Source organism: Elaeis guineensis, chromosome 4 (assembly GCF_000442705.2).
Source record: "Elaeis guineensis isolate ETL-2024a chromosome 4, EG11, whole genome shotgun sequence".
NCBI classification, from domain to species: Eukaryota; Viridiplantae; Streptophyta; class Magnoliopsida; order Arecales; family Arecaceae; genus Elaeis; species Elaeis guineensis.
This window is the reverse complement of record NC_025996.2, coordinates 27,050,708-27,073,401: the sequence shown is the minus strand read 5'-3', so window position 1 is coordinate 27,073,401 and position 22,694 is coordinate 27,050,708. Positions and strand designations below refer to the sequence as shown.

At 46.2% G+C, this 22,694-nt stretch overlaps 1 protein-coding gene across 1 annotated transcript in view; it reads right to left on the bottom strand.

Annotated features, from left to right (window-relative positions):
- The window catches only part of LOC105043221 (glyoxylate/hydroxypyruvate reductase HPR3), a 34,852-nt gene extending 13,579 nt beyond the window's left edge, over positions 1–21,273 (bottom strand). The window contains 1 exon segment of the mRNA XM_073255943.1: positions 20,583–21,273. Within this exon segment, the coding sequence (XP_073112044.1) occupies positions 20,583–21,059 (477 nt within the window). The 5' untranslated portion in view covers positions 21,060–21,273.
- Positions 21,274–22,694: the final 1,421 nt, after the last annotated feature.

Sequence of the window (22,694 nt, the reverse complement as noted above, 5' to 3'; positions counted from 1 at the left end):
CTCCGAAGAACATAAAGAAGGTTCAAAGCCTCACTGGACGGGTGGTAGCGCTTAATTGATTTGTGTCTAGATCAGCCGAACGATGCCTTCCATTCTTTAAGGTCTTAAGGCAGCCTAAGGACTTCCTATGGATCCCAGAATGCAATTATGCTTTTGAAGAGCTCAAAAATTATTTGGCTTCTCTACCACTTCTTAGCAAACCAGCAACAGGCGAAGAACTTTATTTATACCTGACAGTATTACCAGTCATCGTGAGCTCCGTCCTAGTTCGAGAACAAAAAAAATTCAAAAACCCATTTATTATGTCAGCTGAGTCCTACATGACGTCGAAACACTGTACCTTAAATTGGAGAAGCTCATCTTTGCCCTTCTCATCTCCGCTTTCAAGCTCCGGTCATATTTTCAAGCACACCTAGTCGTGGTTATGACTGATCAACCTTTGAGGGCAACATTAAATCACGCTGATACTTTCGGTCGATTAGCAAAATGGGCAATTTAACTCATGGAGTACGGAGTAGAATTTGGACCTCAACCTTCCATTAAAGCTCAAGCTTTGGCCGACTTCATTGTAGAGTATACTATTCTAGAAGACCCAATTGAACTGGAAGTGGCCACCAGGACTGAAGCATCTAATCAGGACCTATCAAGCATACAAGATGAGACTTGGACCATAAATATGGATGGATCTTCTAATTCTGCTGGGTCCGGTGCAGGTTTGCTGGTTTTTGGACTTGACGAATTTGTTGCAGAATATGCTCTATAGTTCGACTTTCTTGCCACCAACAATAAAGCCAAATATGAAGCCCTTCTAACTGGGTTAAGAATCGCACAAGAGTTGGGGCCAAGAAGCTGAAGGTCTACACTGATTCACAACTGGTAGCTGGCCAAATTAAAGGGGAGTATGAAGCACGAGAGGAGAATATGAAGAAATACCTCTCAAAAGTAAAGAATCTTACCTTGATATTTTCTAATTTTGAAATTCAGCGAGTTCTCCGATCAGAGAATTCAAGGATCGACCTCCTCTCCAAGTTAGCAACTTCGACACTAGATGACCTCCCTAGGGGTTCATTTTTTGAAGTATTGGAGAAGTCAAGTCTTGAAAATCTGGTCCCTGTATTACAAATTGATGAAAAATCCAGCTGGATTGATCCATTCATCAACTTTTTGAAGGATGAAGTTCTCCCAGCTGACTCAAAAGAAGCCAAGAAAGTTAAGCATCAGGCCCCTCATTATATCCTTCATGAAGGCCAACTTTATTGACGGTCCTTATCCTTGCCACTTCTCAGATGCCTCCGCCCCCCTAAGGTAGAATATACCCTTCGAGAGGTACACGAAAGGATGTGCGGGAGTCATATAGCCGATAAATCACTGGCTTACACACTACTCCGACAGGGTATTATTGGCCCAAAATGCAGAATGATGTCGTCAACTTTGTCAAGCGCTGTGACCGGTGTCAAAGGATAGCCAATGTCCAGTATCAGCCACGGCTTTATTAATTCCAATTGCAGCTCCCTGACCATTCGTACAGTGGGGGATGGATATTCTACATCTTTTTCCTCCAACTTTAGGATAAAGAAAATTTCTTTTGTGGCAATAGATTATTTCACAAAGTGGATAGAATCGAGCTTTTGGCCAAGATTACTGAGGCGAAGGTAATGACTTCGTTTGAAAAACTAGCATTTATAGATTCGACTTCCACGAGTAATTATTACGGACAACGCATGCCAATTTTATGGGTTCAAATTTGTTGAGTTCTGTTGGGATCGTGCCATCTCTCAACACTTTACATCAGTAGGACATCCACAAGCCAATGGCGAAGCTAAAGTTACCATAGAACCATTCTACGGGGACTCAAAGCCAGAGTTAATCGAGCCAAACGAGCTTGGGTTGATGAACTGTACAATGTACTATTGGCTTACAGAACCACCCAGAGAACCCCAACAAGTCAAACTCCTTTCAAACTTTCTTTTGGTACAGAGGCTGTCATACCGGTGGAGATCGGACTTCTATTATTTCAGATGAAAAATTATGATGGCGAAGCTAATGCGGAGTGACTCCAGGCAAATTTAGACTTGTTAGAAGAAGTTTATGAAAAGGCTAGAGTTTGGATGGCAGCATATCAACAAAAGATGGCTCGGTATTATAATTCCCATGTTAGAAATAAGGAGTTCAAAATCGATGATCTGGTTCTACAAAGAGCTGAAGTCTCTCAACCTATGGAGCATGGAAAGCGAGCCCCCAGATGAAAAGGCCCCTACCAAGTGGAGGAGATCGTCAGACCTGGGACTTATTGCCTCAAGCGATTAGATGGAACACTTCTTTCTCACCCCTAGAACTCTGAAAATCTCCGAACGTATTATAAATGACGTATTTGGTCAACAAAAGTATATCTCCTTTCTGAATGATCTCATTTGTAAGTCGACTCTCATTTAAAAGATGATGCCCATTCCACTGCGGCACTGAGCCCCCACCTTTTCGATGGGAGTGAGTTGAGCCCCCACCTTTTCGATGGGAGTGAAGTGAGGCCCCACCGATACGGTGGGAATAATTAAGACCCTACCTATTCGGTGGGAGTGCAGTGAGCCCCCACCTATTCGATGGGAGTACGTTGAGCCCTCACCTATTCGGTGGGAGTACAGTGAGCCCCCACCTATTTGATGGGAGTGCAGTGAAACCCCCACCTATTTGATGGAAGATATCAAGACTGTATACGTTTCATCGAGCGTTGCCTAAGCAGCAGTATTTGCATGAAGACCACAGATCAACTAGTGAGGGATGATCATAAGAAATTTGCCCCGACTGATTTTTACTAAAAGAGTTGCTTGAAATTGAATCTAGCAGTAAGTCCTATTTCTACTGAAGGAGTCCCAACAATGCTCAGAGAATGATAAACAAAATTAAAATAACTTTCAGCTATCCTTTCTAGTCATCAAAAAGAGAGCACCACAAGAAGTACAAAAAGATAAGAGATAATAGAAAAAGAAATAAAGGCCGGTATCAGCCATTAACTAGAGCATAGCTCATGAAGGTTTCCGTCGAATTTCTCTAGTATTATAGCTATGAGATCGAGCAAGTTGTTTGTTGCAGATGCAGCATGATGGCATCTCCACTTATCGTCGATGGCTTTCTCACCGATCCAGATGGGAAGCAGCATGATGCCGGAGACGGGAAGTAGCATGCCCGCACCAGCAGGACATTAAGGGTCCATGGATGAGGTCTGCAACCAGTTAGGACTGCCGCCCGCACCAAGAAGTGCCTGCATGGCCCTCCAGCTGTCCCTCTTGAAAGCACACACCCCAGTTAAGTGCCACGAGGGGCTCCGCCTGTAGCCATGCCTGCTCTGAGCGCATTGGCCGAAAGAACCATCGAGGCATGGGATCCGCCTTTGCCAAAAGAGAGAAGACTATTTTCAATACCTCCCAAACCAAGTCGGAGCTCACCAAACCAAGTCGGAGCCCATCACACACATGCAAGAAGATGCCTACCCTTCACTCCACAATGCTCAGGATACAATACCCCTCTTCAAAATGCCCCTCTTATAGAAAGAGGAGATAAACCTAAATATTATATGATTACCTATATTAATTGGCACAATACAAGGAGCGTTAGATAGTTGTGAGCGCCCTCTGGGTTGACGTGCACCTAAGTACAGGTGCTGATGAACCAGCCATGTTGTCTCATCACACTCTACCTGAGTTTTGAACCAATAAACATTTAATCCAGGTACGAAAACATACGTGCCCTGGAGATTATACACAATCTTCGGCTAAAATAGTGCTTAGTACTTTTGACTGGTATACACACGATTATCCCCCGTTGATACGCGGGAGTAAGGGCAAATGTTAGGTGAGAGTACAGGCTTTGACCAAAGCGAATCCTCACTAACGCCTAAACAAAATTAATTCCTATGGAGTCTGTATTGTCTAAATCACCGACTCCGTCTCCCAAGGCAAACTCTATAAAAAGAACAGCCCCCGCTGCTCTAGATTTCTCAAATTTTCACTACAAGGACATAACACACCCCAGTACTCGAATACGTGTCCAAATTTTGTATGGAACCTCTCACTTAACGCCCTAGCCTAATTGAAATCTCCATCGTTTGCAATTGTTTCAAGAAAAAACACCGAAGGAAAGGACTTCTGGTGTCTACTCAAGTCGTTGAAAGAATGTTCTTTTTTTCCGAGGACTGTGTTATAAATATTCAGATATCGATCTCCTCCAAAGGAGCTCACTCCAGACCCTCTAATATCTGATTCTCAGATAGGTCGAGGCCAAAGCTGAGCTACGCTACCAGATGATCTAGGTACGAAAGCGAGTTCGGACCAAAGATGAACCTAAATCAGAATGGATTCGTCACCTCTAATTTAGCGATATTGATACTTCAGACGTGAGATCTTTAAAGCAAGACATTAAGATGTTTTACTGACCTAGCGAATGTGATAATTAATGAGGTATCTCGGGAGGAAGGATCATAAAAGACTGAATGTATATAGTCTTAAATGAAGTATCTCATATTGATTACAAAAGTTACAGCAAAGATAATGAAAAACAAAAAGAAAAGGATTCGTCTTCGGCTAACAAAAGTTATAAAGCAGTTCTTCCTGATGATCTTTCAGGACCAGAAATAAGGACGATGGCCGAACTCTCTCATTCTTTAGATTCGATCTTTGGAATATGGAGAAGGCCAACATCTACCTTAGGGAAAAGTTCGAAGACTTGCGCTTCGCATTCCCCAAACCCAACTTGGAATGCCTCACGAGATGCGCTAGCAACCCGAATGGCCGCTTCTTTTTAGGCAGCTTCAAATAGAAGTTTACTCCTTGTCCTGCCCTTAGCAGTCCTCCTCAGCTTCGCTTTCTGCCAGCTTAATGTGAAGTTCTGTCATTTTTGATCTTTCCTTTCCAATCATCTTAAGGAGATCGACTTTAGCGCATTCGGATGAGGCGAAGTCGCATCGAAGGTTGGACGATAGTTCCGTTCCTTTTTAATTGTCCGATCTCGATCGAAAATCTTCAACTGTTCTGCATGGAGTTCTCCTTCTAGCTATTTCATTCGATCAGCCGATCCCCATTGGACAAGCACTTGTTCCGAACGCAGCTTCCCCTCAAGTTGCCTTATCCAGATGACTAATTTCCATTGGGCCTCCCTTGCAGCTTTAGCAATCGCATCCTTTCATCGATTAATTTATGCTTATTGACAATATAATCGTGTAAATTTAGTCGAGAGCCCTCACAGATGCAATCTATTTCGATTGAAAGGTCCTCGCACTTCTTTGTCATAATCAATAGATCCTGTTCGGCCTTGGCCGTGATTTTTCTTGCTCTTGCAAGCACCTTTTGTAACGCATCGACCTGTGGTTGGATGGACAATGCTAATCTTATGATCGAAAAATGGATTCGTTGTCTATGTTGACTCGACTGAAAATAAATGCTAAACATTGAGAAAAACCATTTCTATAAAAAGAATAATGCTAATAAGAAGCAAAAATAAAGCCTTCCTTTCCATTAATTTAAAATGTTATTTACATTGCCTAAGCACAAACAAGTACAGTTGCACCCTAAGTTTCCTAACCTTGATGTGGACCGGAGGGGGCCTTGAGACACCTTCAGCTGGAGACATCCCCATTGAAGATTGTGCGGCGGGTGCTACTTTGGTAGAAGCCGTTTCGGCTAAGCCCTCGACAGATGGTGGGGGATCCACAGCGATCGTTCGGACCCCTGCACCCTTCGATCCCAGCTGGAGTTGAACCCCCTTCGGATACTGCTTCTTCAGTAGCCTTCAGGAAAGATAAATCAAGACCCGAAAAATATTCCGTGACCTTCCCCCGGTAATCCCTTTTACCTAGAGCATATGCTTCGATAGTGAAGTCCACCTTAATTTTAATGAACTCGATGGACTTGCGAAAGACCTCCACAGATGACCTCCCAACCGCAATGACTTGCCTCTCCATCCTTTTCTCTACTTCAAGAACTTCGGCCTATGCAACTCGACGCCTCTCTTTTTTGGCAACCAAGTCTGCTTCGACCTTCTTTTCGGCCTCCTTATCCACCTTTATCCTTTCCAGTTCGATTTTCAATTATTCAGCTTCGCTTCAGCAGCTCTCAGCCTTACATGTGCATCGGCAAGCTTCGACTCTGCTTCCCTCATCGAAATAATGAAAGTCGCAACCTGATGTCCCAACTGAACCAATTGAAATAATTGAGCATGAATTAGTAAGAATATCGAGATTTCAAAGAAGGGTTCAAAAAAACTCACCCGAACTAAATAAGATACTGATTCCTTCTGTCGCATCCTGAGATCTTGTTGTCCAATTCTTGAAACATCAGCCCATACAGCATCCCCTCCAGAGCTCTTCAAGCATTCTTATAATTCTATATGGAGGTGTCGTTGGAGACTTCGGCTAAATACTCCAATGGGCCCACTTGGTCAGGAGAATCAGCTAACGCCATCCCTCCTTAAGATGCAGGAAAGACCTCCAGACCAGGGATGTCAGCTCTCGAAAGAGGCACGGAAGAGACATCGATCGATGGTCGAAATATTGAAGGTGCTCCCCCGACGCTCACTCTCACAGGCAGTGGTTTCTTCATAACCCCCACTGCAACTGGAATACCCTTCCTTTTTGGTTGATGTTAGGCACCTCCTTTCTGAAGTACCTCAGTCTCTCGTTAAGCACTTGCCTTTCGGAGTGCCTCCATTTCCTCACCGACGCTCACTCTCACAGGCAGTGGTTTCTTCATAACCCCCACTGCGACTGGAATACCCTTCCTTTTTGGTTGATGTTAGGCACCTCCTTTCTGAAGTACCTCAGTCTCTCGTTAAGCACTCGCCTTTCGGAGTGCCTCCATTTCCTCCGACCTCATCCTTGTGTAGTCAGACAGTTAACGTATTAGAAGACGAGAAGAAGAAGAAGAAGAAGAAGAAGAAGAAAAAGCTGGCTAGGACCAGTCGAGCTGACCTCTGGGATCGACCAAACTCAGCCCAGCATAGAAGAGGGCTTGCTCCGACAGCAACTCCTTCATAGAAGGGATCTTATATTTCCGTAATATTTCAGAATTACGAAGATCCTCCCCCTCTAACTTCGGATATTGAATATAGCCTGTCTTGACCGACCCAGTTCGGTAACACTAACAACTCGAGAGGACTTGAAACATAAAAAAATCGCTCCTTCCATCCGTGAACGGAGGTAGGAGCCCTCTTTAGCAGAGTAGAAGCACCCTATGGAGGAGAAATATACTACCAATCTGGGATACGTCTTTTTAAGATAAAAAAGCATCGAAAGAGAGAGATAGAAGGGCGGATACTACTCAAGAAGCAGGCAACCATGAACCCTTTGATGAAGCAAAAGGAATTTGAAGAGAACAAGAGAGGTTAAAAAAATGAAAAACTTCTATTACGAAGGAATGAACAGGTAACTGGAACCTAGCCTGGAATGACTTTTCATAAAAGTCTATCCACCCTTTTGAAGGGCTATCTATCCTACCACCGGCACTCAGGGATTCCAACCTAAAAGAAGTTGGAATCTCAAAATGAGTTCGGACTAAATCTAACTCCCTTGAACCTATGACAGACTCAATCATGTCGGGCACGAAGGTTAATCCACTTTCTTGCCCGGCACCATTTCCTCCTATGCTTTCACCCGACGCTGGAGAGTGACTAGAAGACCAACTCCCCATAGAACTCTCGATGCCCACCATTGAAAATTAGAGGGAAGAGAAGAAGAAAAGTGGTGGGAAGAAATGCAAACCCACCTCTCAGTTGGAGAAACGAGAAAACAAAAGGAGGGAAGACTGGCGAAGGCGATTGGTGATCTAGAAGATTGAGAAAGAAGCCTTCGGCACGTACTCAAAATGTTGAAAAAAGATTGTATGCCCAAAACCCCTCCTTTTTATAGAGAGCAACCGATGATTCAAATTTAAAATTTCAGACGGCTAATGAATAGACACTAATTAGCACCCTTTTGATTGGCCAACACGAATCAAGGAGCAGCTCATAATTAAAAGCCCTAAAAATGAAACGTGCATCGGCCTTCGAATCCCATGCCAATTAATTTTCTCTCCTCCCCGGCCATAAATGGCTGAGCAATATAACTTCGAACGATCTCGAAATGATCAATCAAGTCTCCTACAGACATAACTCTTTCTGGAGTTGCAAAAGAAGGCCGGACAACTCCCAAACCACCAACAAATGACTGCAATTAATGGCAAAAATTCATATCAAACCATTTGATCAAATGGGAAGTCAAGAGATGCTCCCGCAAATCAGTCCTAAGGATATAAGTACCCCAACATTGCTAACTATCTTTAGCTTATAACACACTTAATGCGTCGTTTGTTATCTATGGTACTCCCATCCCCCGAACCCTTTAAACTTCTGACTCAGGAGTATGGGCATATGTTGGGTAGGTGATATATTAGCCACTACAGGTAAATGAAAATTGTTAAAGATCTTTCACCCCATTCGGTGAAATGCATCTTGAATACCGTTAAGATTCTGTTAGTAGCTGGCCTAGAAGAATCACCAAATAGATATCTTCGGGGACCGTCTATAGAAAAAAAAATAGATGATGCCAAAAATTATTAAGCGAAAGATGCCTTACTATAGTTAGATATCGCTTTGTCGGCTGTCGAACTGAATCGATCCTTACATAAGAGTTTGATAACGAAATCGACCTTCGTCGACCATCGGACAGAACTGATCCCCTTTATAGGGGTTCGACATTGTCATGTCCTCCTCGACTCCTATCTGAAATTTAAGCAGAAGAACACTTGACGTTCCTGCCTGTTGATCCAAAAGGCTCTGTCATCCGATTGTGTCATTCTGCTCACCTGTTGCATACTATGTCTTATCATCGCCTCTTTCACGATTAACTGCGCACCAAGCCAATTTATGATTGCTGTCAGAGGTATTTAAATACCTCAGATGGCTCTATGTGATAGGATACGGTCATAATGGCCCTTTGTCCTTTCATCTTCCGCTTCGATCCTTTCTTGAAGGAACTTGGGCTAAAGTGGTGGCACTGATCCTCTAACCCAGCCACGTATTCCTATGCCTTAACCATATGGTGGCCGATCTCTCCCCCCAAGGTAACTTCAGGGTACCAAGTATTGAGCTAGAAAAGGTACAACTATTCTTTAGAATTCTTAGCCCATCCTTACCCCTAATCAGACCAGAGATTTTTTGCTATTACAACCAACCATTCCTAGGAGGTTGGCCGCTACAATATTGACCCTCCGAACAGAACCCTGATAAAAGCCTTCCGATGTCCATATCTCCGCTACCAATCCCGAGCCCTATCGACCGATGGATGGATGAACTCTAGCTAATTAGCCGATTTTCCTCTTTGACCGATGCCCTCCATTTAATAGTAGAGACCTATCGGAATCTCGACTTCGACGTCCAAGGAGAGATCGGGCATCGGACTGCAGACAACCACCACGCGGACGAGCCAAAAGGTTAATAGTGACCTTTCTAAATAAGTCAAGTCAGGACGCGTCACCCACATGCTTACTAAGCCTATGTCATGTCACCCCCTTTTTGTTAGCTGCACGACGAGCGAAGAATAACTTATCAACTGATATGATCTGTACGGCTCAATATCATTGATTCTCCTATAAATAGAGATAAGAAGGTAACCCCCAGGTATGCTGGCGTGTGCGTCCCAGAAAAAACTTTCTGCTCTCTCATTCTCTCCCTCTCTTCTGTTGTGCCAGATTCCTGACTTGATCGTTGGAGAGTCCTCACTGGAGCCAATTCCGGTTGGGACTTATTTTGCAGGAATGCCGCTCCGGTGGTCTTCCGTTTGTTCCAGCCATTTTCGTGCAGGATCGGGAATCTTCCGCAATAGGTATCATTCTCCCAGAAATCTCAACCACATTGTCTAGCATACACAATTTTCTGGAAGTATTTGGAATCAATTGCAGCACGGCAAGAAAGTTTCAGAAAGTAATACTTTATAAGTGAGATGACTTAAGTTCAGTTTTAAAGGAGGTTAAAAATACCTTTCTTAAATTGTCATGGGGCACAGAGTCTAGTGGCAAAAGAAAGATTATTTCACTTCAGATGTTCAATAATGGTGTTCCAAGCATGCCTGCATGCGCATATGCACATTGAATCTCTAAAATCAACATGTACAGAAATTTCATGATGAATCATTTATGTCAAAATGGAAAAGTAGTTGCATACTAACAGAGACAGGAAGTAAAATATAAAAGCAAGCAGCATGGAAAATAATTTTTGATAGAAGCATGGAAAACAATTTTTGATAGAAACATGGAAAATAATTGACAGTTGGCCTTCGCCATCTGAAAGACATCAATTCTTCTAAAATTGCCCACCATAAAAGGCTATATACCACCAAGAAGACTCCTTAAATTTCATGTTAGTTGCATTCCAGAAAAGAGGCTAATAGCAAAGAGAAGATTATGTTTCACTTCAGATGCTCAACAAAGGTGTTTCACTGAACCTCAAGTCTCCTAAAAATCTCGACCATAGAAGGCTATAGGTATCATAGAGTCAACCGCCTGATGTAGCAATAGAGAATTCTGTGGAAGTATATGGAATTAATTGCAGCACATCAAGAAAATTCTGGTAGTAATGCTTTATAAGTCAGATGACTTAAAAAGTTCAGTTCCAAAGGAGGTTTAAATGCCACCAAGAAGACTCCTTAAATTGTCATGCTACTTGCATTCTGCCAAAGAGGATGGTAACAAAGGAAAGATAATCTTTCACTTCAGATGTTCAACAAAGGTGTTCTGCTGAACCTCAACATGCATACATCCATTCCGGATGTTCAACAAAGGTTCACTGAACCTTACAACAACCACCCCCCACCAAACACCAAAAACACACACACACGTATTCACATGTCAAAGGATTCACCACCATTTGGCTCTTGAAGAACAGTCCAGAAATGTCTTTCCTTATAACAGTTGTGTTAAAAGTTATGAGTGTTAACCTGCCAACTAGAACCTGAAAGCTAAAGTTCTTAGGGAAGCGGTCAACAGCGTATATTTAGGCCTTAACGCCTCTTTGACGTGCATCTAGGACTATGCATACGAAAGTATAAATGAGTCAAGAATGACTTGTGGTCTAAAGGGGATTCAAACCCATGATCTTTCATTTTAATTACCGTGTTAACCAACCACCAGACTTCAAAACCTTAAACCATGTGGGAAGGGGTCAACAATGTATACCAGGTCTTAACAATGAGTATTTTCACATTAAACAGAATCAGGCTTGGCATCATGCCACCTCTGGGATCATCTAATAAACGATGTGAGCATGTGCAAGATCAGTTTTCAAGATTATTTTGGGCTTTTAAAACCAATTTCTTGAACACAGAAAAAAGGGTAATAATGTCATGTTAGCTCCAGAATAGAAAACAAGGTTCCTAAATTGTTTACCATTTGACCACTCAGCAGCAAAGGTTTTGCCTAAAATTAAGATAGATGTGCAGATCTCATTCTATTGGTTTTCCACAAGAAAGATCAGGTAATATTTGAGAAAGGTATGTACTTTAACCGGTTTTAACTGGATATTGCAGTACCCAACCTATTTTGTGCCTTCAAAGGAGCTTGTAAAATTCTGGCTAGGATCTTTATAAATTAAGAAAGGAAGTAAGATCATCTAATGACTTGGTGGCTTCCCTATAGAGGAAAAGGGTAGATGTTCTTTCTTTATCTTAATATCAACTTTGACTTTGATAGTAACAAGAGACTTGTATTCTTTCTAAGTAATTACCTGCAGACAAAAAATGAAAACAAGGGTTACTCGTTCTGTATCGACACCTAGTTTGCAGCTAGAAAAGAAAGATTAGCAATCTTCGTTACTTGATCTGTAACAAAGAGAAGAAAGATTATATCATTCTCTTTTACTTGGCCAGCAAACAGAATCATAGTGAAGAGTAATTTCTTCCTCTCATGGCCAGAGAACATGCTACAATAATGATATCAAAAAGCACAAGGTTCCAGAGCAGTACTTTCAGAAACTGTATTTTGTCTATTTGAAGCATGTAAAATGGTCATTTAAATCACAAGACCAGATGAAATTTCTCATATATGAGCAATTCAGAAATTGAATTTTGTCAATTTTTCAGTAACGAATAAAAATAAATGCATTGCACAATAACTGTAGAAATTTATTAGAGACGTCCTCAATTCTTTGAGCAAGAATATGTAACCACTAGTAGCCTATTGTATTGTGAAGCTTGATTCGAATACTCTCCTGACAGTTGTTGCAAACTGTAGTGCAGTATTTACAGAGAGAACTGAATATTAATAATATTTGAAATCCAATTTAACCAAACAAACCCAAAATAACCAGAAGGAAATGATCCACCAAAAAACAGAAAGGAACAACCACCATAAGTATTATTTTTTCTAAAGAAGAAAAATGCATGTAAAACAGAGCAGAAGTTTAAATGCACCAGATTCATGACTTTTTCTCTCAGGTCTGCAGGTACACAGTAACTCAACCATGGTTATTTGACTCCAATATGCAGTTGTAAGAGATTGAGGATTGGTTGGGAAGTTATACTGAGGTTTCGTGATGAATAAACTGCATCTCCTTTTTTTCATCTTTTCATTGGATCGATACAAGAATTGTAGTGAGGACTTCAAATTGTCTCGCCTCATAATAACTTCTCCAATTTCAAACTTGAATTAAGTAAGCAGTCTGGACTAATTTCTACCTCGAAAAAAATGAAATTGACTCAATGAAAATTCTAAATGTCAACAAACCAATCCTATAACATTCTTGGCTTGTGGAAATGCTAAGTAACCCACAGATAAACTTAAAGAGCATTATAAAACAGAACCAACAATCGCTATAGAAAAAAACAATAAATGCTCTTCCCGCAGACAGATATTTTGAAGAAATTATGTCATCCATTCAGCACATATTAAGCTTCCATCTTCATGATTCTGATATCTACAAGATAAATCAGCCACAGTTCCCTTCTTCAGACTCCAATTTCAGTAACTTAAGTCCCAAGATATGTCAGAAGGCTTACTCAAGGTGTTTTTATGAAGCTGGTCCAAGACACCACATCGGATAGATGTTCTTTCAACTGCTAAAGAGACTGAATTCTAGCCTGAGTCACGCTCTGCTGCTTCTGCATCAGATATCATTTTTCTAAAGCTTTATAAATTAGGAAAGCATTCTCAACTAGCATGTCTTTAAGCTGGCAGGGGCAAAATTATGCCTATGTATGCAGCAAGTCCACATAGGAGAACCATCTTTCCCTTCTGCATCTTTTTCTAGAATAAAATCAGAAAATTTTCAGGAACTGGAAAGAGGCATAACTTTTACCAGTTGTTATTCGCAAAAGCTTAGACCCTCTAATAGAAGCATTTTCATGATTAAATCAAAGCTCAATATATTGTAGCTCAAGTGCCATGTAGCTGCGACATCGGAATATCAATTCTCTAGAGGCCCGCATGTTCATGTATTGTCTAGTGTAAAACACAAAGTTGATAATCATGTCAAATTAGCATATGTCACATGTGTGCTACCAAAACTATAAGAGACCAATATAGCAGAAGGACCAATACATTCCTCTAGGATAAATGTGCACAAATCAAATGGATCTTCTAGCCTTCTGTATTTGTCAAGTCATTAACCATGCTAGTTAGACATGAACTGGCTCAGCACAAGGATGTTATAATGTCTTCAGGAAAAAAAGAAAGAAAGAAAAAAAGGAAGTCTATAATTTCAAACTAAGTTCTTATGTAACTTTGCATAAGGTGTAAAACAGTAATTTACTCTTGAGCCTTGACCATAGGCATCATCCTTAATTTCAGCTTGTCATGTCTCCAACATCCATGACCCAATGTAGAAAAAACTGTATGATATTCATTTTCAGAAAAATAGAGAGGGCATGAACTGTCCAGTTTCCACCCCAGCTACATCTTTCCAAAAAAAGAAAAGGCTAAAGTTAATAACAAAAGTGAATTTAGACCTTATTGCGGCCAATCCCTCATCGCCTGGTCGTCAGGAACGAGCGCCTGCAAAAGAAGTCCGCACTAACCGGAGGTGACTCCGGCGGGGACCCTTCGACGGTCAAGTCAGAGAGGAGACTAGGCAATAGTAGAAAAGAATCAAGGAGCTCAGCGAGAGAGAGAGCTAGAGAGGGGGGAGTTCAGGGGTTTCGAAAGAACTCTTCCAGCACTGTTGCTTTCCCCGATTTATAGTAGAGCGCGGCATGACGCCGTCATTAATGGCACAGATAATGGGAGGAGTTGTCAAATCGTCGGAGGCTGTCAGAGTCGCCGCGGATTGTCAAATTGCCGTGGACCGTCACATCACTGGGATTAATCTATGTCCTTGGTAGGACAATGTCCCAGGACGGCTATGCCGCATGCCTTTGTCAGAACGGCAGTCCTCAGCAGTCGTACGGCGTTTGGGGGAGCTGGCCGACCATACGTCGATATTCGGCTGTCGAGACGTTGGGTGATGATCCGGAGGCACCATCGGCTGGTCTGGTGATTGCTTAAGTCGGACGTCGGCTGCCACCCCCGACAGTGAGTCCGTAATATGGGTTCGGCCGCTCGGTCGGTCGGGAACAACATGGGTTGGTTCGGCCGACACTCCTTCGGTCGGATAATGTCGGCAGCTACTGTCGGCAGTCGTCGGTCGGTGTGGTCGATAGAGTCGTCCGTCGGAGTCGTCCGTGGTCGTCGATCAGATCGGTCCGAGGGTAAGTCGGCGTATGGAGGTCAGTCGGTATATCCCAACAGTTGCTCCCCCCACTCCCGAGTTCGATGTCGTGTTGGCTCGCGTGAATACGTAGGCGACGGCTTCGGGCGAAAGGAGTGGTTTTCCGTCATATCTTGCCCCGACTCTGGCGATCGCATCAACGAACGATCCGATGTCGGTCGTCCCGACTGTAGGTCGAGCGTGCACGTCGGGTCAGAGGTCGACCAACCTTAGAACGTTGCTCGTCGACATGAACATTCTGCAGAGTCGAGTAGCATCCGACGTATTCGGATAGGATAACGATGGCAAGTCGAATATCCATCGTCCGGCCTTTGGTCGGGCGTGCACGTCGGGACGTATGATAAACGGTGAAAAGCCGAATATCCTTCGATCGATCGTGATCGGATCGGTGTGTCGCAAGTCGAATATCCGTTGATGTAGCATGTCGAGTCGTATGATAGACGATGGCAAGCCGAATATCCTTCGACCGGTCGTGACCGGGTCGGTATGTCGCAAGTTGAATATCCGTTGACGTAGCATGTTGAGTCGTATGATAGACGGTGGCAAGCCAAATATCCTTCGACCGGTCGTGATCGGGTCGGTATGTCGCAAGTCGAATATCCATTGACGTAGCATGTCGAGTCGTATGATAGACGGTGGCAAGCCGAATATCCTTCGACCGGTCGTGACCGGGTCGGTATGTCGCAAGTCGAATACCCATTGCCCAGACCTTGGTCGGGCGGGTATGTCGCGGTTGTCTTGGCGTTTTGCCCTTTCTTAGTCGAAGCTAAGTTGGCAAGTTAGCCAGCCGCATTGGTCGAAGCCCTTTTGCCTTCAGAGGCTGAGGCCGTCGGTTCGACGATCGGTGATCGAGCCATTGATTCGACGATCGACGATCGAGCCGTATTGGTCGAGGCCCTTTTGCCTTCAGAGGTCGAGGCCGTCGGTTCGACGATCGATGATCGAGCCATTGATTCGACGATCGACGATCGAGCCATATTGGTCGAGGCCCTTTTGCCTTCAGAGGTCGAGGCCGTCGGTTCGGCGATCGGTGATCAAGCCATTGATTCAACGATCGACGATCAAGCCGTATTGATCGAGGCCCTTTTGCCTTCAGAGGCCGAGACCGTCGGTTCGACGATCGATGATCGAGCCATTGATTCGGCGATCGGCGATCAAGCCATATTGGTCGAGGCCCTTTTACCTTCAGAGGCCGAGGCCGTCGGTTCGACGATCGGTGATCAAGCCATTGATTCGACGATCGACGATCGAGCCGTATTGGTCGAGGCCCTTTTGCCTTCAGAGGCCGAGGCCGTCGGTTCGACGATCGATGATCGAGCCATTGATTCGACGATCAACGATTGAGCCGTATTGGTCGAGGCCCTTTTGCCTTCAGAGACTGAGGCCGTCGGTTCGGCGATCGATGATCGAGCCATTGTTCAGCGATCGACGATCGAGCCGTATTGGTCGAGGCCCTTTTGCCTTCAGAGGCCGAGGCCGTCGGTTCGACGATCGATGATCGAGCCGTTGATTTGGCGATCGGTGATCGAGCCGTGTTGGTCGAAGCCCCTTTTGCCTTCAGAGGCCGAGACCGTCGGTTTGGCGATCGATGATCGAGCCATTGATTCGGCGATCGACAATCGAGCTGTATTGGTCGAGGCCCTTTTGCTTTCAGAGGTCGAGGCCGTCAGTTCGGCGATCGATGATCGAGCCATTGATTCGACGATCGACGATCGAGCCGTATTGGTCGAGTCCCTTTTGCCTTCAGAGGCCGAGGCTGTCGGTTCGACGATCGGTCATTAAGCCATTGATTCGGTGATCGACGATCGAGCCGTATTGGTCGAGGCCCTTTTGTCTTCAGAGGTCGAGGCCATCGGTTCGATGATCGGTGATCGAGCCTTTGATTCGGCGATCGACGATCGAGCCGTGTTGGTCAAGGCCCCTTTTGCCTTCAGAGATCGAGGCCGTCGGTTCGGAGATCGGTGATCAAACCATTGATTCGGCTATCGACGATCGAGCCGTATTGATCGAGGCCCATTTGTCTTCAGAGGCTGAGGCCGTCGGTTCGGCGATCGGTGATCGAGCCATTGATTCGGTGATCGATGATCGAGCCGTATTGGTCGAGGCCCTTTTGCCTTCAGAGGCTGAGGCCGTCGGTCCGATGATCGATGATCGAGCCATTGATTCGGCGATCGACGATCGAGCCGTATTGGTCGAAGTCCTTTTGCCTTCAGAGGTCGAGGCCATTGGTTCGACGATCGATGATCGAGCCGTTGATTCGGCGATCGACGATCGAGCCGTGTTGGTCGAGGCCCCTTTTGCTTTTAGAGGCCGAGGCCATCGGTTCGGCGATCGATGATCGAGCCGTTGATTCGGTGATCGACGATCGAGCCATGTTGGTCGAGGCCCCTTTTGCCTTCAGAGGTTGAAGCCGTCGGTTCGACGATCGGTGATCGAGCCATTGATTCGGCAATCGACGATCGAACCGTATTGGTCGAGGCCCTTTTGCCTTCAGAGGCCGAGGCCGTCGGTTCGGCGATCGGTGATCAAGCCATTGATTCGGCGATCGACGATCGAGCCGTATTGGTTAAGGCCCTTTTGCCTTCAGAGGTCGAGGCCGTCGGTTCGACGATCGGTGATCAAGCCATTGATTCGACGATCGACGATCGAGCCGTATTGGTCGAGGCCCTTTTGCCTTCAGAGGTTGAGGTCGTCGGTTCGGCGATCGATGATTGAGCCGTTGATTCGACGATCGGTGATCGAGCCATATTGGTCGAGGCCCCTTTTGCCTTCAGAGGTCAAGGCCGTCGGTTCGGCGATCGGTGATCGAGCCATTGATTCGACGATCGACGATCGAGCCGTATTGGTCGAGGCCCTTTTGCCTTCAGAGGCCGAGGCCGTCGTAGATACTCCGCTCCTTCGATCTCTATCGAGATCTGCGCACGAGGAGCGGGGTGTAGGAGTCATACCTGCGATGCATCGATCTCGGACTCCATCGTCGGGGCAAGGCCCGTCTATCGGTGGGGGGCCTGCTGGGTTCAGTAGGGGCCCGACCTTTCTTTCGTTTTTTCTTCCGGCCTGTGCTTTAAGTCAGGCATCGATTGGAAGCTCCTTCGTCTGCGCGCATGTATTTGTACGCGCGCTCCAGTAATTCGACGTACGTCCGGGGGAGGGTCTTGTCCAAGGAGTATGTGAATCGGGATCCCCTTAGCCCCCTCTTCATGGCCGAAATAGCCATGTCTTCGTTAAGGTCCCGGACCTCAAGCGTGGTCGTGTTGAATCGGACCATAAAGTGTCGTAGAGTCTCATTTTCTCCCTGCTTGAGGGAAAAAAGACTGTCTGAAGTTCGCGGCGGCTTCCGACTGGTGCTGAAATGGGCTACGAAAGAATGTTTGAGCTGTCCGAAGGAGCGGATACTTTCCGAGCGGAGGTCGGAGTACCAGGCTCTGGCAGCTTTACGGAGTGTGGCGGGGAAGCCGATGCAAAAGAGGGCATCGGTTGCCCCTTGGATTGTCATGAGAGCCTTGTAGCTCTCCAGATGGTCAATTGGGTCGGTGGAGCCGTCGTAAGGCTCTACGTAAGGCATCTTGAACCGATTAGGGATCGGTTTGTCGAGGATGAATCGGGAGAGAGGTTGGGTGGTCCGAAAGTCGACGTCGTTCGAAGACTTCTGGCCATCCGTCTGGAGTTGAGCAAGTCGACGGTCGATTTCTTCGAACCTGCGTTCGTGGTCGTCGGCCCGTCGGTGCTGAAAGATCCCGGAGGTGGAGTCTCCCGACGAATCCGAGAGGGAGGCGGACGGTGTTCACGGCCGCTTCTCCTTCCTTGCTCGTTCCAGCTGGGAAGGAGACGGTCATTGGGACCGGTGGGTATCATACCGTGTCCGCCTTTCCCCCTCTCGGTGGGAGTGCTGTGACGGCTGCTCCTGAGGAGGGGACGGAGACCGACGCGGGCGTCGGCGGCTGCTCTTAGAGGGCATCGGGTGTGCCGTCGGTTGCTCCGCCAGCGAGTGCGGCAACCGAGTTGGTTGTTGTTGAAGGCTCTTGACCGCATCTGTTAGCACGGTCATCTGCCGCACGATCGTCGCGATCTGCACCTCAGTGGTTACCACAGGATGCAGAGAACTAGGTTCCGTCATGGAGGGTGGAGGAGAGGCCTCTTCCCGACGGGAAGAGTGCCTCGCCGATCCGGTGGCCCTCGATCGCTGAGCTCTGGTTCTTGTCATTTTGAAAGGGTGTTTCGAGTTCTGTGGGGGTCGTGATCCCTGCGCCCCCCCTTCCTGGCGCGCCAAACCTGTTGCGGCCAATCCCCTCGTCGCCTGATCGTCGGGAATGAGCGCCTGCAAAAGAAGTCCGCACTGACCGGAGGTGACTCCGATAGGGACCCTCCGATAGGGACCCTCCGACGGTCAAGTCAGAGAGGAGACTAGGCAACAGTAGAAAAGAATCAAGGAACTCAGCGAGAGAGAGAGCTAGAGAGGGGGGAGTTCAGAGGTTTCGAAAGAACCTCCTCCAGCACTATTGCCTTCTCCATTTTATAGTAGAGCGCGGTATGGCGCCGTCATTAATGGCGCAGACAATGGGAGGAGTTATCAAATCGTCGGAGGCTGTCAGAGTCGCCGCGGATTGTCAAATCGCCGTGGGCCGTCACAGCGCTAGGATTAATCTATGTCCTTGGCAGGACAATGTCCCAAGGCGGCTATGCCGCATACCTTTGTCAGGACGGCGGCCCTCAGCAGTCGTACGGCGTTTGGAGGAGCTGGCCGACCATACGTCGGTATTCGACTGTCGGGACATCGGGTGATGACCCGGAGGCACTGTCGGCTGGTCTGGTGCCTTGCTTAAGTCGGACGTCGGCTGCCACCCCCGACAGTGAGTCGGTAATATGGGTTCGGCCGCTCGATCGATCAGGAACAACATGGATTGGTTGACCGACACTCCTTCGGCCGGATAATGTCGGCAGCTACTGTCGACAGTCGTCGGTCGGTGTGGTCGGTAGAGTCGTCCGTCGGTCGTCGATCAGATCGATCCGAAGGTAAGTCGGCGTATGGGGGTCAGTCGGTATATCCCAACAGACCTTACAATTGTCAGCCAACTAAAACCAAAAGACCGAAAAATAGTAAGCATGACAGATCAGAACATGAAACAACTAACTGTAGTCCATAAGATAAGAGAACTAGTTGACATAGCCGGTTATCCTGTTCTGCTAACTCATGCTTGAGTTCTTTGCTTTTGTAGATTTCATTAGTTATTAGCCTATATGGCATCGAGATTGTTTTGATTCTGCCAAATCATGGATGGATAATGCAGCCCTTAATTTTTTTTTCCCTCCACAAAAAAGCAGAGCAATATTCACGAGCCAGTCAGCAGAGCTTCATTGCGAAATCATGAGGACACAATCTTATGTTCATTGCCATTCAATATATCCTACAACCATAGATGTATAACATGGTTCAGTCATATCTTAGAGTACATACACTATTTTGTAGTAACTAATAATTAACATATGACAAGATTATCTTTTCTGAGATCTCCACCCTCTCTGAATCATGCTGACAAAAAACAAGACACTTTTCCACTTTACCACTAAAATTTCAACTGAAATTCCTTTTTGATGATCCTTATTCAAAAGTAAGAATTTTTGTTATAATTTAATGAACAAAGGTATCAGGCAATGAACGACTCCGAAATTCACACAGCTCTTTCCATGAATAAAAAGATCACGGAGTCGCTTTTCTAATGCTAGAGTCCCACTTATCCTCTGTCCTCTTTAATCTCCAATAATTCACAGCCAGAGCTATCAACATCTAACAGAAATTTTGAGATGAACAAAAGTTTCAAGAATCAAGCAAGTTTAACGGAAACAACCGGAAGAAGACAAGAAGTGACCTTGTGACCAAGCGGACAGTCCCCATTGATCGGCCAGAGGCCTCGCCGCACATACCGATCAGCCGCGGAGATCTGCCGCAGGACATCAATCAAGAGAGCCACCGCATAGTCTGCAACATCCTCCGTGAAGGCGTTCCCGGCGTTGGTGACGGCGATGCCCCTCCGCCGGCACTCCGCGAGGTCGATGTGGTTGACACCGGTGCTGAAGGCCACGACCAGCTCCAGCTTGGGAAGGCAGGCAAGGAGCTCGGCGTCGACGGCGGGGTTGGGGCCGAAGCAGAGGAGGGCCCGGACGTCGCCAGCGTGGGCAGCGAGGAATTCGTCGCGGGGGAGCGGAGACTCCCAAGGCTTCAGGAAGTGGAACTTGGAGGCTAGCGCGTCGTGGAAGGGGGATGAGAGCGGGCGGGAGAGGAGGACCGGCGGGAGCTGCTCCCGCTCTACGGTCGGCGTCTCCGCCGCGGGGTTTCCGACAGGCATGATCGCTGGCGTGGAGGCGAATCGCGGCCGAAATTGACGAGTTTTGAGCACGGGGAGCGAACAGTCGGGGGACGGGCGGGACTAGTTGGGGACGGGAAGGCTTGAGCGTATACCAACTGCATGCATAAAAAATGGGCCAGCGAGACAAAGGTCATGGGGAAGGCCCTGGGCGTCGCTCTCACGGCCTTTGGGGTCGGCTCCGGTATTTGTTCGTTCTCTCAAGGCGTTTTCTCGAGGGCAATTAATTAACCAACCTGACGGCATTCACGTTATAAAGACGACGATGATTGATTGAGATGGCATCTCAGGACGGTGGATGATGTGAACGAGCTTTAATTATAATTTGTGCAAATGAGTTTCTGAAGAAAAATGCCATCAATCATCACTCTATTTCGGGAGAAATTATATCCACGGGAACAAACTAAGACCAAGATGAGGATCTATACGAACTGAGATGGATGGTTAGCGTGATGCATTGCCATATGATGCAAGTAGTATTATTATAATTTTTTTTATTTTTAATTTATAAATAATAATCAGATCAGATCAGATCATAAATGAATATTTTCATCGCTAATACAAACACTGACGATATTAGTGACGATAATATCCATTTATGATCCGATCCGATCTGATTATTATTTTTAAATTTACCATCGCTAATAATCTTTTATAAAACTGAAATATTTTCCTTCTCACTCATTCTCTCCTGTTCCTGTCCCCCAATCTTCCTCTCCAGCATCCTCACCTCCCCAACCCCCCTTTTCGACGTCCCACGACCCCGAGCCAACCTCGCCGGCCTCATCGCCCCCGGCCCGCCACCTCGCTACCCCCCGCGGCCCCGTGTCGACCCAACCGCCCCCTATAGCCCTGCCGCCCCCAGCCTGTGGCTCGACTTCACCGGCCCCCAAGCCCCCGCCCCGATCTCACCGCCCTTAGCCCGCGGTCCCCACGCTGGCCCCCGCCCCCAACCCGCGGCCCAACTTTGCCTGCCCTCGAGCCCCCGTCCTGGCCCCGCGGCCCTACCTCAACCCCATCGCCCCAAGCCCACGGCCCCCGCCCCAGCCCATGGCCCCACGGCACCACGGCCCCCACCCTAGCCCCGTTGCTCCTTGCCTGCAGCCCCGAGCTAGCCGCCTCGGCCCTGCCTCCCTGCCCTTGCCCGCAATCCATCCCTGCATTAGTGCTGTGAGTATTAGCGATGGCATTAGCGATGATTAATGTTGTCTACTATTAATAACAGTATTAGTGACGGCTGGAATGCCGTCAGTAAAAGTTAATTAAATATTAATTTAATTAATTAGTTAGATAATTAATTAATTAATTAGATATACAGAACTTGGGTTTGGGTATGTAGAGTGCTCAGATCGAGAGAAGATGCCGGATAGTATTGCAAACATGGGATCTGAGCATGTTCGGGCCTCGGATCACAGCTAACGTCCAAGGCATCTAACCCTCGCGCATCCAGTGTGCTCAAGCCAATGGAAGGTGCTGGGCAGTATTAATTATGTGTTAATTTTAATAAAATTTGCATTGCATGGAGTGATAGATCTGTCAGTTGATTAATATACATATTCTAATGTATCAATACATTTATTTATTTTTGTACGGATGGAAGAATTATATATATTGATC